The sequence below is a fragment of the Amia ocellicauda genome, chromosome 10, assembly GCF_036373705.1.
Source record: "Amia ocellicauda isolate fAmiCal2 chromosome 10, fAmiCal2.hap1, whole genome shotgun sequence".
Classification (NCBI taxonomy): Eukaryota; Metazoa; Chordata; class Actinopteri; order Amiiformes; family Amiidae; genus Amia; species Amia ocellicauda.
Window position 1 is genome coordinate 8903714 of NC_089859.1, and position 12589 is coordinate 8916302.

The 12589-nt window shown below is 38.0% G+C and overlaps 1 protein-coding gene across 4 annotated transcripts; it reads right to left on the reverse strand.

The window, feature by feature from the left end:
- Positions 1-8021: 8021 nt before the first annotated feature.
- On the reverse strand, positions 8022-10116 carry LOC136759834 (protein EOLA1). Of its 4 annotated transcripts, none has more exons than XM_066714910.1 (3): positions 10059-10116; positions 9345-9735; positions 8022-9098 (listed from the first exon to the last, which is right to left on the reverse strand). In XM_066714910.1, exons 2-3 carry the CDS (start codon positions 9595-9597, stop codon positions 8890-8892), a joined length of 462 nt encoding a protein of 153 aa, XP_066571007.1. In that variant the 5' UTR covers positions 9598-9735; positions 10059-10116; the 3' UTR covers positions 8022-8889. The 4 variants fall into 4 exon arrangements, with proteins under 4 accessions (XP_066571007.1, XP_066571006.1, XP_066571005.1 ...); XM_066714909.1 differs by having other exon boundaries at positions 10033-10109; XM_066714908.1 differs by having other exon boundaries at positions 9345-9628; positions 10033-10098.
- Between the last annotated feature and the right edge of the window lie 2473 nt (positions 10117-12589).

Here is a 12589-nt window from a genome sequence, read left to right on the forward strand (position 1 = left end):
ATTGACTGCAAAAAAGTATTGAAACCCACAATTTAATTCATGATTATGTTAGTTTGTCCAAATACTTTTGAGCCCTTAAAATTGGTGGGATCACATATAAAAATGGGTGTAATTCCTACATCGGTCACCCAATTTGGATGTAACTACCCTCAAATTAAAGATGAAAGTCTACACCTCTCAAATCTGTTGTGGTGGTGTACAGAGCCAAAATGATGACAATTGTGTCACTGTCCAAATATTTATGGACCTAACTGTATATATTTTCTTCAGCCTACATGCCATTAAGAAATAAGATATTAAATTCCATTAACTTCAAATTAGCTTTATTGACATGACTGGACTGCTCCACTATTGAGAAATCATAGCTAAACTATTCTGTCTCTGACAAATCCAGAGCTCCAGAACAGCATCTATCTAATGCTTTAACTTATCCATGATTTTGTCCTTTTTCCTTTTCAATTTTCTTTGCCAGCACACAGCTCTTGAGCATATTAGTGGAAATGAAATGGAAGTGCGCCGCTACAGTGGATTAGAGCCCGCTGGAGCACAGTAGTCATCCATCATTACCCGTGGCATGTATAGCACTGACCTGCAGTCATTTGGGCCCCATGGCTACACAAGTCTCCAGCAGTAAAGACTGTAAAGGCTGTTGCTGTGTTAAGACTAAAGTGCAATCAGATTGAACAAGCCAATGCTACCACCATCATTGCAACCATATTATGGACAGCTAGAACTCTGTATGCTTAAATTGACAATTAAATTGAGAACCTACAGTACCTTTAAAAAAACTACAGCATGAATATCTTTGTTAGGTAGTGGCATTAGAAGAGTACCTCCACATGTGTGTACCACGTGCATGGCCAGGGAGACAGGCAGAGATTAGAAAGTTTAACACATGGTTGAAATCTTGGTGTAGGGAAGAGGGGTTTAGATTTATGGAGCATTGGTCTTTCTTCTGGGATAGATGGGACCTGTACAAACCGGATGGTCTACATCTAAACAGAAGGGGGGCTAATGCATTGGGAGAGCATATGTGCAGAGTAATTGAGCATGGGGGCAGGGAGCTCTGACAATGGGAGATGTTCCACTAAGGAAAGAAAACCAAGGGAAACTACTTGTAGGAAAGTCCTGAAATGTTTGTACCTCAATGCCAGGAGTATAAGGAACAAGATGTTAGACCTAGAAGCCACAGTGCTGGCATGTGACTATGATGTTGTAGGGGTGACAGAAACATGGCTTACAGAAAATTATGGGGATGAATACAAGTTGAAAGGATACACGCAGTTTAGGAGAGACAGGCAAAATCAAAGAGGTGGTGGGGTAGCATTATATGTCAAAAACGACATTGAGGAAGAAAAACTCAAATTAGATCCTAGTAACGAAACAGAATCTTTGTGGGTTAAACTTTTGAATAAAAGATCCGGAGGATTAGTGGTAGGAGTGTGTTGCAGACCACCCAATTTAGATATTCAGAAAGATGATGCATTGTACAGTGTAATCAGGACTGCATGTAGCAAGGATATAGCTTTTATAATGGAGGATTTCAATTTCCCAAACATAGACTGGGAAAGCCCAGTTGGGAGAAATAGAAATGACTGAGATGGTAAATGACTGCTTTCTAACTCAATTTGTCAGGGAACCAACCAGTGAGAGGGCATGCATTGACCTGATTTTTTAAAATGACCAAGATAGAGTCAGAGGGACAGAAGTTAGAGAACCAATGGCAAACTGTGATCACAATATGGTTAGCTTTGAGGCATTCTTTCAAAAAACAAGGACCAAGTCTAAAACAATGGTCTAAAATTTTAGAAAAGCAAACCTTGAATGTATGAGGTGGCACTTAGAAGAGTTAGACTGGAGCACACTGGATACAGATTCAGTTGAAAATGGTTATATTTTAAGAATATACTACTTGAGGCTCAGGAGAAATAAAATATTCCAAATGACACTTAGAACAGGGGATGTGCCAACTGACTGGAAAACAGCAAATGTCATACCAATCCACAAGAAAGGGGACAAAACTGAGCCAGGAAATTACAGACCAATCAGTCTCACCTGCATCACTTATAAAATGTTGGAAAAAATGATTAGACAGAAAATATAGGAGCATCTTAATGAAAACCACATTCTTGGAGATAGTCAACATGGGTTTAGATGAGGCAGATCATGTCTTACTAATTTATTAGAATTTATTGAACATGCAACTGCAGCTGTAGATCATGTGAAAGCATATGATATGATATACTTAGATTTTCAAGAAGCTTTTGATAAGGTTCCACACCAAAGACTGATCCTCAAATTGGAAGCTGTAGGCATTCAGGGTAATGTAAGTAGATGGATTATGAACTGGTTGATGTATAGGAAACAGAGGGTGTCGATTAGAGGAGTTGCTTCTCACTGGAGTGAGGTTGTTAGTGGAGTTCCACAGGGATCAGTACTAGGGCCTTTGCTTTTTCTAATCGATATTAATGATCTGGACTCTGGGATAGTTAGCAAACTTGTTAAATTTGCAGATGATACTAAAATAGTTGGCTCAGCAGATACAATCTCAGCAGCACAGGTTATTCTCAGGGACTTAGTGCAAGGTATACCATGCAGGTAACAAAAATGTCCACTATAATTACACTATGGGAGGAATAGAACTAGATGAAGTAACGCATGAGAAAGACCTAGGAGTCTATGGGGACTCCTCACTTTCTCCATCCAAACAATAAGAAAGGCAAACAGACTGTTAGGGTATATTGTCAAAAGTGTAGAATTGAGAGCAAGGGCAGTGATGTTCAGACTGTACAATGCACTAGTTAGAGCTCATCTGGATACTGTGGACAGTTCTGGGCTCCACACTTCAAGAAATATATCGCTGCTCTAGAGGCAGTTCAGAGGAGAGCAACCAGACTTATTCCAGGTCTGAAGGGAATGTTCTACTGAGAGACTGAGGGAACTGAACCTTTTCACCCTGGAACAGAGGAGACTACATGGGGACTTGATCCAGGTCTTCAAAATCATGAAAGGCATCGACCACATCAAACCAGAGGAGCTTTTCCAGATCAGCAGGGACACACGCACCCGGGGACACAAATGGAAATTGGGCTTCAAGGCATCCAAGACAGAAAACAGGAGACACTTCTTCACACAGAGGCGTCACAATCTGAACAAACTCCCCAGCGATGTGGTTGAAGCGACAATTTGGGAACATTTAAAAACAGACTGGATAGGATCCTTGGATCACTCAGTTATTGATGGACACCAAACAAGCACGATGGGTCGACTGGCCTCCTCTCGATTGTAAACTTTCTTATGGTCTTATGGTCTAGGCAGTGCTTGTTATTCAATCAAACCTAGTACTCATTCGTTGGTTTCTTATTTAGAAATGTTCTTGCAATGAAGGGAAATTAAGCCCAATTCCTCTTAACAGGGCTTAGAGGAGCCTGGCTCTCTATACAGACAAATATACAGAATCACAAAAGACTCAACAGCTCAGTGTTCACATGCTGCACAAGGCCACGTTACAAGATCCTAATATTTGTGTCCTGTCTTCTAACACATGCGTTTCCTCTTTCTTAAGGCAGCAGGGCTGTGTTCAGGTATTCGTTTAATCACAACACCACAAATCCCAATGTCAAACAGGCAAACTCATTTAGAAGTCTACTGCTACGGCTCCGATCCAGAAACAACACTCGCAAGTCCTGCCCCCACTGTCCTCCTGTAGGTTTGCCAACTGGCCCCAGATCAACTGGACACCTTGAGACAGAACAGGTTTTTCAAGTTGCCTCAAAACTCAATAGCCAAACAGCAGCAATTATTCATCAGATTGAAGCAAAATAATTTTAAAAAGTGTCTTATATTCTTTGTTTTTTGATATTATTAATTTATGTGCAGTTTTGTGTCATTTTAGGATTAATGTAAATTAAGATGTTTATCAATGGTATACATTATTATTATTAAATAAATATAAAATGTTAAGAAAAATCAAATACAATGGGGATTTGTTTTGGTATTGGTGGGGGGCAGTTTGAACTGACCAGGATTCAGGGTATGGACATATAAATGTTCTAATTTCAAGAAGAAAATAGCAAGAAACAGACTCACTAGGAGAAATGTAAATTTCGACAGGACAAAAGAAAGATCACTCTTTTCGGTCAGGTATAACCCTCTATTTAATATTACAAAAGAAGCTCATTTTCAGAGAGGTAATACATAATTGTTTCGATCCGCCTTTATCAGAACCAATATTCATTTGATTAAGTGTTTTTTTTTTAAGTGATGTGACTAGGGTATTATTAATAAAGCCTGCATCTATAAAATGGATTGCTTGGCTGTGTCTTCCCAGCAGAGCCCTTTCTGATGAAAATAAAGACTAACAAAGAGTAATGTATTCACTAATGTTTGTTATTGCACAACTGAAATAAATTACATAAATACTGCATTTAAAAATACAAATATATATCCACAGAATGATGTGGTAGATCATAAATCTTATATCTCTTATCTCTTGAGATGATAGATCAATTTAGCTCTACATTTCATGACTTGTGATTGAGCATTAGATGTTTTTAAGGAACACAAACACTTGAGTTGAAGGTGTCTGGACAGGGCCCACATGGCTGATATTTTAAAAGTCTCCATTCTATGTACAGTCAAGCTTTGAAACTGAGCTTTGTGCTACTGATCCACTCTGGCTTGAAGTCCCGTGTGGTCTATTAAAATTGTAGGGCATTCAAAACCTCCAAGAACCTCATAACCAGCGGCGGCCCGTCATCAGGGGCCAGTGGGGCTGGGCCGGGCAGCCGCTGGTTATGAGCAAATTTTATAAACCGAATATTATTGTAGGTTTCGTGGATAATGATGCACAGTTCACTATGGCAATAATAACAGGAAGTAAACAGACCAGTAATGTCACATATTTGGCAAGTAGTCAAGATTTGTTATATGTTTTTTTGGGAAATGTATCGACTGGGGTGCAAATATACATTATGTTAACTGTGTTCATAGGTCTTTTCGTGCCCCACCAGTTCATAAACCCACCAGCTGCCACTGCTCACAACTAACCCTTAGCTTTTTCTGGTAGCATTATAAAATATGAAATGGATAGAAGAGAGGTGTTAAACTGACCTACACACAGAAGCAAACATGTCTCTGTACTTCAACACTGCAGCGTGGCCCAGTACACAGAAAAATCCTTTGCCCAGACCCATATTGCATACCGAGTCCGAGTTAATGCAGCGGTCAAGTGTTACCAGTTGTCATATAAATAATGCATTTCATTTTTCACATGCATTCCTTGAAAGGCAGTTGCTACTGCAGTGGTCGAGAACTGCATGTGAAACCACACGATTGCATCAGGATGTAACATACAGACAAATTCATACTGTGGTAAAGCCAGTGGGGGGGGACGGGGGACACATAACTGCAAGAGTTAAAATGACCAGTGGTATGACGGGCTTGGGACTAGTAACATAAAACACCTGAAGTATTAAAAATAACACACATGTGACAAGAAAACCACAATGATAAAATCCATACGTAAAAACGGGGACAAAACAGAATAGTAGCATAGCAATCTCCTTAGATGTTATGCATTCAACATCATTATCGCAGTAATAATCAACAGCTAAACTGAATACCTGTGACAGGGTGGAGCATGTGTGGGTCAAAATGGATCTGGCTTCTCACACTGGAGCAAAATAAGGAAGTTCTACAAAAAAAATGCATTGGCCTTTTGGACCTTAGGCACCCAAAATATTAAAAAATAAAGCATAATGACTTACAATAATCAGAAAATAAACAAAATGGTTGGAATACTAAGCAACTCAATGGCTTCTCAACCAAATGCAGGACCAAATACATGTGAAGTCTAGCAGCCCTTTCTTTCTTGGCTGGAAGTGTCCATGTGTCCGATTGGCTGACGAGAATTGGCATTCCTGTGGGTGTCAATCGGTCGCGCAGACAGCCCCAGTGAGGGAGCACGGCAGCCTCAATACACAAAGGAAGATCTTTTTTTAGTCAGCATATTTGACTTTATTTGATTAAGGGAAAGCTAATTGTTAAACACAAATCAGGGGCAATGTATACTAACACCTGAATGGGAGAGAAGATGATTAAAACACACAAACAGAAAATACCATTAGAGTGACAGTATTAGGGAGACAAGTACTTTAAAGGAGAGAGTACGAGCCAAAGAGAAGCCACCTGAAAATGACAGAATTTCAGCGTAATGGTGTGCTGAACAAACTGCTTTCCTATGCAGTAGAGGTACATTCTCCAAGACCCTTCTAACACCTTACTGAGGTTCTCGGATCAATAAGCTAGTTAGAAAGCAGAAACCGAAGTGCCCTCCTCTCATGTCCTACTTTTCTTATCTTCCTATTTGCTAATTAATCACAACCGTCTGCAACACAAAATAATAATCCTGAAATAGTTCTGCTTCCATCTTTACAAATGGAGCCCACGACATGTAGGCACCAAACTTCTGATGAAAAATGCATGAAGGCCAGAGGACCAAGACAAATGTGTTGTGATCAGTATTGTCCATGTCAATTGATCAATAAAAAGCATAATTCCTTTGAAGATCCCCTGAAATTTCCCCTGAAATATAATCTTCCTGTTGTTCTTGTCGTTGGCTTTTTGTAGGTGATTAGCAAAACTAAATGGCTTCATTGTGAATATTCCTCGTGTAAATCAATGATGTATTTGGTTGAATAATGGCAGCGCCACTGTTGTTGCTGGCTAAGCCATGTTTCTGGAAAATGTGTTTAATTATATTTCTCCTTTTATTGCTAAGTCAATCTTGTCTGATTTTTAATGGCACACTACAATGTATATTATGCACTATTGATTGTCCTGTCAAGCTGAGCACACTCCAATAAAGTGCATGATGCATCATATTGACCTTTTACCAATAATAATATGCTTCAGAATCTGGAGGTGGAAATGATAACAAAGAACAGAAGGTTGACAACTTTCAATAAATCAGTTGCTTTGGGTATTTTAATATTTGAACTGTCCTTTTAACATTAAATAATTTACATGTATGCCTACACTTAAAATGTAACAATTGAAATATAAATGAAAGTATACATATTATTATTACATATTGTTGTATTTATTTTTTAAATGAGTAAAAAAGGATATTGGCCTTCAGTAATTTTTTCATTTTCTGGAATCAATCAAGATTTAAATTACAATTTGCTTTCCTTTTTTTTTCCTCGCTTGTTTTCACATTATTTAAAGGAACAATTTTCATATTATCTTGATGCCATCACATCTCGTGTCTGTGACATCAATCTGGTCTGATTGGACCCAGCTTAAAATCATAATATCATTTAGCATAGTAATACAACTATTATTCATAATAATATTGGCAGTAATAGTAGTAGTGGTAGAATATTTGTATTCAAACACCAATAAAATGTAAAAGTGATACAGGTTTTTGATCTAACATCAAAAAGCAGAGACAGCTACATTTTCTTCTAACGTAAAAAAAGGTTTCAATGGATTCATTATTTGTTGTTAATATTACAGAAAAGGCCCATTAAAGGATGTTTACAGACCGATTATGTCATGTGTCATCAGTGATGACTTTAATTGACATACCAACCATTGTTTTTTATGGATACACAATTGTGATGTCCTTTAATGAAATTGCTAAATGAAATAATACTGTTATATTATAATTATTATTATTATTACATAATAATGAAACACAGTAACAGAAGGATAACTTGAAAAAATGACACTTAAGACATACTGACAATAAACCTACTACTACTATTGAATATTATGGTAATCAAAGCCATCCATAGATGTTTAATACACTAAAACTACTAATCGACTAACATGTTTCCCAAAGATACTAGTTTAGAAAATATAGGCTGGCTTTTTTACAGCTAGAACTCGTTTGACACTTCAAAATAACTCCAGTATTAACAAGATAGAGATGTGTTTTACAGCATATGATTGGGTGGTGTGTTGGTGGAGGCTCTTAATTTTCATGTTCTCAAAACAATAAACAGAGCAATTAATGGAATTGTTACAGGTTTTTATTGAAATACATAAAGTAATATTTTACCCGCAGTAAATTAATAGACAATTCAATATCGTTAATAATAATAATAATAATAATAATAATAATAATAATAATAATAATAATAATAATAATAATACCAACATTATACAAATCCAGTTTGGAGATTTTAATGTAATGTGTATGAACCTAAAAAAAAAAAAAAAACTAAATGCGTAGGGTGTCAACTTTCTGTAACATATGAAGGTTGCAATTCTCTTTTATTGTTTCTATTTCAATGGATATTGGCAAGCTAATTGCATTTTGTAAGACTGATTGATAGGACACATTATTACGGCTAAGTCAGTCAAGTGAGTCTTGCACAGGAAAAGAAAAAGGCATACCATCATGTACAGAAGGGGAATTTAAAATTAAAAATATGTTCTCTCTCTTTCGCTATATATATATAAACAATACAATGTTTTATTTTGTGTGTTTTATGTGCAATGAGAGGAACATTCTGCATCTTCTGCGGGGAAACGGCTTGGCAAAAGTATACAAGGCTGGTGTAGCTAATACTGAGCAGATTGCTCTTCTCATGCATCTTAAATGAGCAAATGTTTAAAAAAGAATAATCTCGAAGGCATGCATCTGCACACCCTCCAACAAAAGTATAACAAAAACGAAAGAATGAACATAAAAACGTGGTTACAAATGAGAGAGAGCCCCTCGGCCCGAGCAATTCATCTGGTTGCATGCAATTAACAAACTGATCCGACAGTTTCATCTAGCTGTGTCTGGTAGGATTGTAGGGCGTCTGCTTCACCAACATGGATGGGTGTCTGGAATGCTGTGCGATTATATACTGCGTGCCCCACTGTGACGGGTCAAGGGAGGAGGCTGACGGGGATTTCGACCATCCACACATCCTTCCGTCCTCTCGAGTACAGGGGCTCCTTCAGCCAGCGGGGGTTGGACAGGACCGTGAGGTACTTGTCCTGCAGCCCACTCAGCACGGCCCTCCTCTCCAGGTCCCTGAGCTCCTCGGCGGACAGATTCTCAGGACACTGCCAGGTCTCGCCCACCTCCACGAGGCCTGGACAGAAACCAGATGTTTGTCGGCGTTACGCAAGCGTGTTATATAATTCAATGGACAGGTGTCGTGTGTGCCCAGGTGAGAAATAGTGCATTCCTCCTATGTGTCTATTACGTTGACCTTGATTCATTAGTTAGGCAAAACAAATGCATTGCCTTCATGACACTGACTTGTGCTTTAAACATCACCTAAAGGGACTTCTCTCCATAAAGTTCAATGTGGTAATGATTTGAAATAATAATCTACCTGCAATAATTCCTCTGCCGAATCTCTCGCCTTCATCAAGCAGCTCTTCCACCTGGGCCGGGCTCATGCCAAGCGGGCCTGTGAGCATCTCTCTCCACTCGCTGTCCTCCCAGTCCTTCTGCGCAATCTGAACGGCCATGGTGCAGTTCCGCAGTTCAGACAGCAGGGGTCTCCAGCGGGTCTCTATGGTCTTTAACCCATTGAGTATGAAGCCAGCATAGGGCTGTCTGAAAGAAAGGCAGCCGACCTGCATTGTCGTCTCACTGATCTCCCACCAAGCACTTCTACAATGAAATCGTTGATCGTCCCCAAATATGTTTGCTCATAGTGGGAGGGGGGGGGAGAAGAAGAAGAAGAAGAAGAAACAGAAGAAGAAAACAAAAAAACAAAGCTGGAACAAATCCAAAATAAAGTCTTTACATGAAATAATACATAGACACGTTTGCAAATAAGATACTTCCGTGCATTATCTGGACATTTCAATATTAGGTATATTTCTAACAATGCCGACGGTCTCCTCTATGGCCCGGGCATGAAATCGTACATTTAAATCACATCAGTATTGCAATGCGCCGATTAAGCAGCGGGTGTGTCAGAGTATCTCAATCGTCTCTAAAGTTTTGTGTCCCACTTCTTCAAAAGCTACTGAAGCGACAGAAAAGCTCAGACAGAGACGTATCTTTCTTACATGTTGTATGTGTGCAGTGAACTCACCAGGACCATAGAGATCAGCTCGGCCGCTATCAGTCAGCATTAGGCAACGCCGCAGAGAAAGATTCAAGCAGGTTTCAGCTCACAAATCGCATGTAACCCTTTGCCTGTATCGCCCTCTTGTGGACGAAGGCAAGGACGACGTGTGGGGGTTATAAACGTGTTGTCATTCATAATTGAGCTTGTCTATTCTTTTATGTATGATATAGATGCAATTTGAATGCATCGGAGTTCATTAGCTTTCCTGCGTGAAATAGATGGGATGCTTATTTTATTCGTTAAGACAAGCGACACCATTTTGACAGTCATGAGGACAGCATGCATTATGGCTATGACATAAAACATCCAATAATCAAATGTAGCTGAATGGTAAAATAGCTTTTTATCTTAAATATTAGTAGCTTATGATACAATAAAGATTATATTTAGAAGGTATTCACTGACTCTGTGCTGTTCAAGTACTGTTTAGTGTTTTAAATTGCTATTATTTTATCACTGCCATGGCATATCAGACTTAAGTGGGCTATGGGGTAACTGTCTGTCCCCTTCAATTTTTAGAAAGCCTCCAAATGACTGTTTCTTGTCATGTAAGTGGTTATTTAAGTGCTCATTAACCTGTAATTATAGCCCATCTCAGTGCTGTGATCTGATTTAAATTGGGGTCCTAATAACAAAGCAAACAACAGTATTCTAAATAGAGTTCCAATACACAAATATTAAGATGCCAATATTATATTTTTATTTGTTACAAGGGGTTCAAAAATTACAAACAGATTAAAGACATATTTACAATACTTTAATGTTTGTCATTCAAACACAGACCTATACTTACAGAGTGTACACAATGAATGAATTTGCAGATTAGGAATCCACACGGTAAAATTGGTCCATGTAAAAGCAGCGGTGCACACACTGCACATTTCTCAGTCCCGCTGAGAGTCATCTTAATGTGCACCGTTCACAAAAGAGCCATCCTGGCCATTTGCAATAGAAATTATGATTTAATTATATTTTACTCACTAAGAATCTTTATTGTGAAAACTGGACTTGTATAGGACAGAGGTTTCAAATCTGTCCTACAGAATAAAATAACTAACAAGACTCTGAAGTATTCAGGAACATGTACATGGCACACCATTGCATTAACTTATATTTACAATTGTCCAAATTGAGAGTTAGAGAACAGTGGAATTATTCCTGAAATAAATGTGTGTAACTGCAGGTAGCCTATATGCATGTAAAAAATCATGCAGGATATCAAGACGATTGTTTCAGAGTCATATGGAAAACCAGAATATTAAAAGGATCTTATGGCATACAGGGGGGTTGAATATAATTAAAGATGACAAAATTGTGTATTAAAATAATATTATTAATAATAAACACTGAATAGAATTCTATAGGTTGTGAACCGGGGGGTAGTTAAGAAAGAGCATTTAGGGGAAAAAAATAATCTTTGAAAGACTGCTTACTGTGTAACACCAAGTAAAGAAAATAAGGTGTAAACAAAAAACAACTGCAGTGCTTCTATTAAAAGGAATTATAAATCACACACAACAAAAATATAACCATACATTTTACAAAAAAAATATGTCTCACTGCCCACTGGGCAGATAATTATGTGACAAAAGGGGTTATAGACACTCTTTGTATACAATACATTTGCAAATGCACTGTTGTAATAAAGAACCATGTCTACTTTCTAAGTTTATTTTTCTGACACTGACATGCAATACTTATCTTTAATATAAACATAAATCCATAAAGCAAGAAAATGCCTAATCAGTCTACAAAACCTCAATATCCATCTCCTCTCTGCCTGAGAAGGTGTGAGAGAAGCGGACCCTTCCCAATGCAAGAGCAGCTCATTGTCCTTGCTCTGCACACACATTAGGTGATGCGATAACTGGTCCACTGAGAATAAATTGATATAAATAATACCAGAGTTATTGCTGTCCAGAGTGGAGAAGTGAACTCTATCTTGGTCAGTAATAGAATGAAATTATGGAGAGAGAGAGAAAAAAAATAACATCACGTATAAATAATGTGAATTTGATATTACAAAATTATGTATAAAATATGTTTTAAAATGACAGCAATACACTTAAACCTTTCCAACACATCATTCTTCATGCAATGCTGGAGATGTTTACCCATTTACTCCATGCACACAATTCAATTTCACATTCTCCAAATTACAGCCAAATCCTACTGGAGCCCTTTGACCAAGTAATTTGCTCCCAGGAACTGTTAAAACAGTGCCCAAGCTTGTGTCCCAACTCAAGGACACCAAGTAAATTAGCAATACATACATACATACATATATATATATATATAAGCTTTCTGATCTTGCTTTTAGCTGTACATTTCTTTAAAAAAAAAGTTATGAGAGTAACAAACCAGAGAGACCAATCAGGATCAGTATTTTACCAGACACTAACATTACAGGGTTGTATTGCATTGTATGATCAAAAGCACTAGGCTGCACAAGGCAGTTCATGAAAATAGTTTCTCAATGACAGACACATTATGTC

What these genes read in the sequence shown, in the direction of transcription:
- LOC136759834 (XM_066714908.1), bottom strand. Translation starts at nt 10,067, where the DNA reads ATGGTCCTGGTGAGTTCACTGCACACATACAACAT. An exon ending in TCACTGCACACATACAACAT is followed by an intron (nt 9,629 to 10,032) that starts GTAAGAAAGATA and finishes ATTTCATTGTAG; the next exon opens with AAGTGCTTGGTGGGAGATCA. An exon ending in CGGCAGAGGAATTATTGCAG is followed by an intron (nt 9,099 to 9,344) that starts GTAGATTATTAT and finishes GTTTCTGTCCAG; the next exon opens with GCCTCGTGGAGGTGGGCGAG.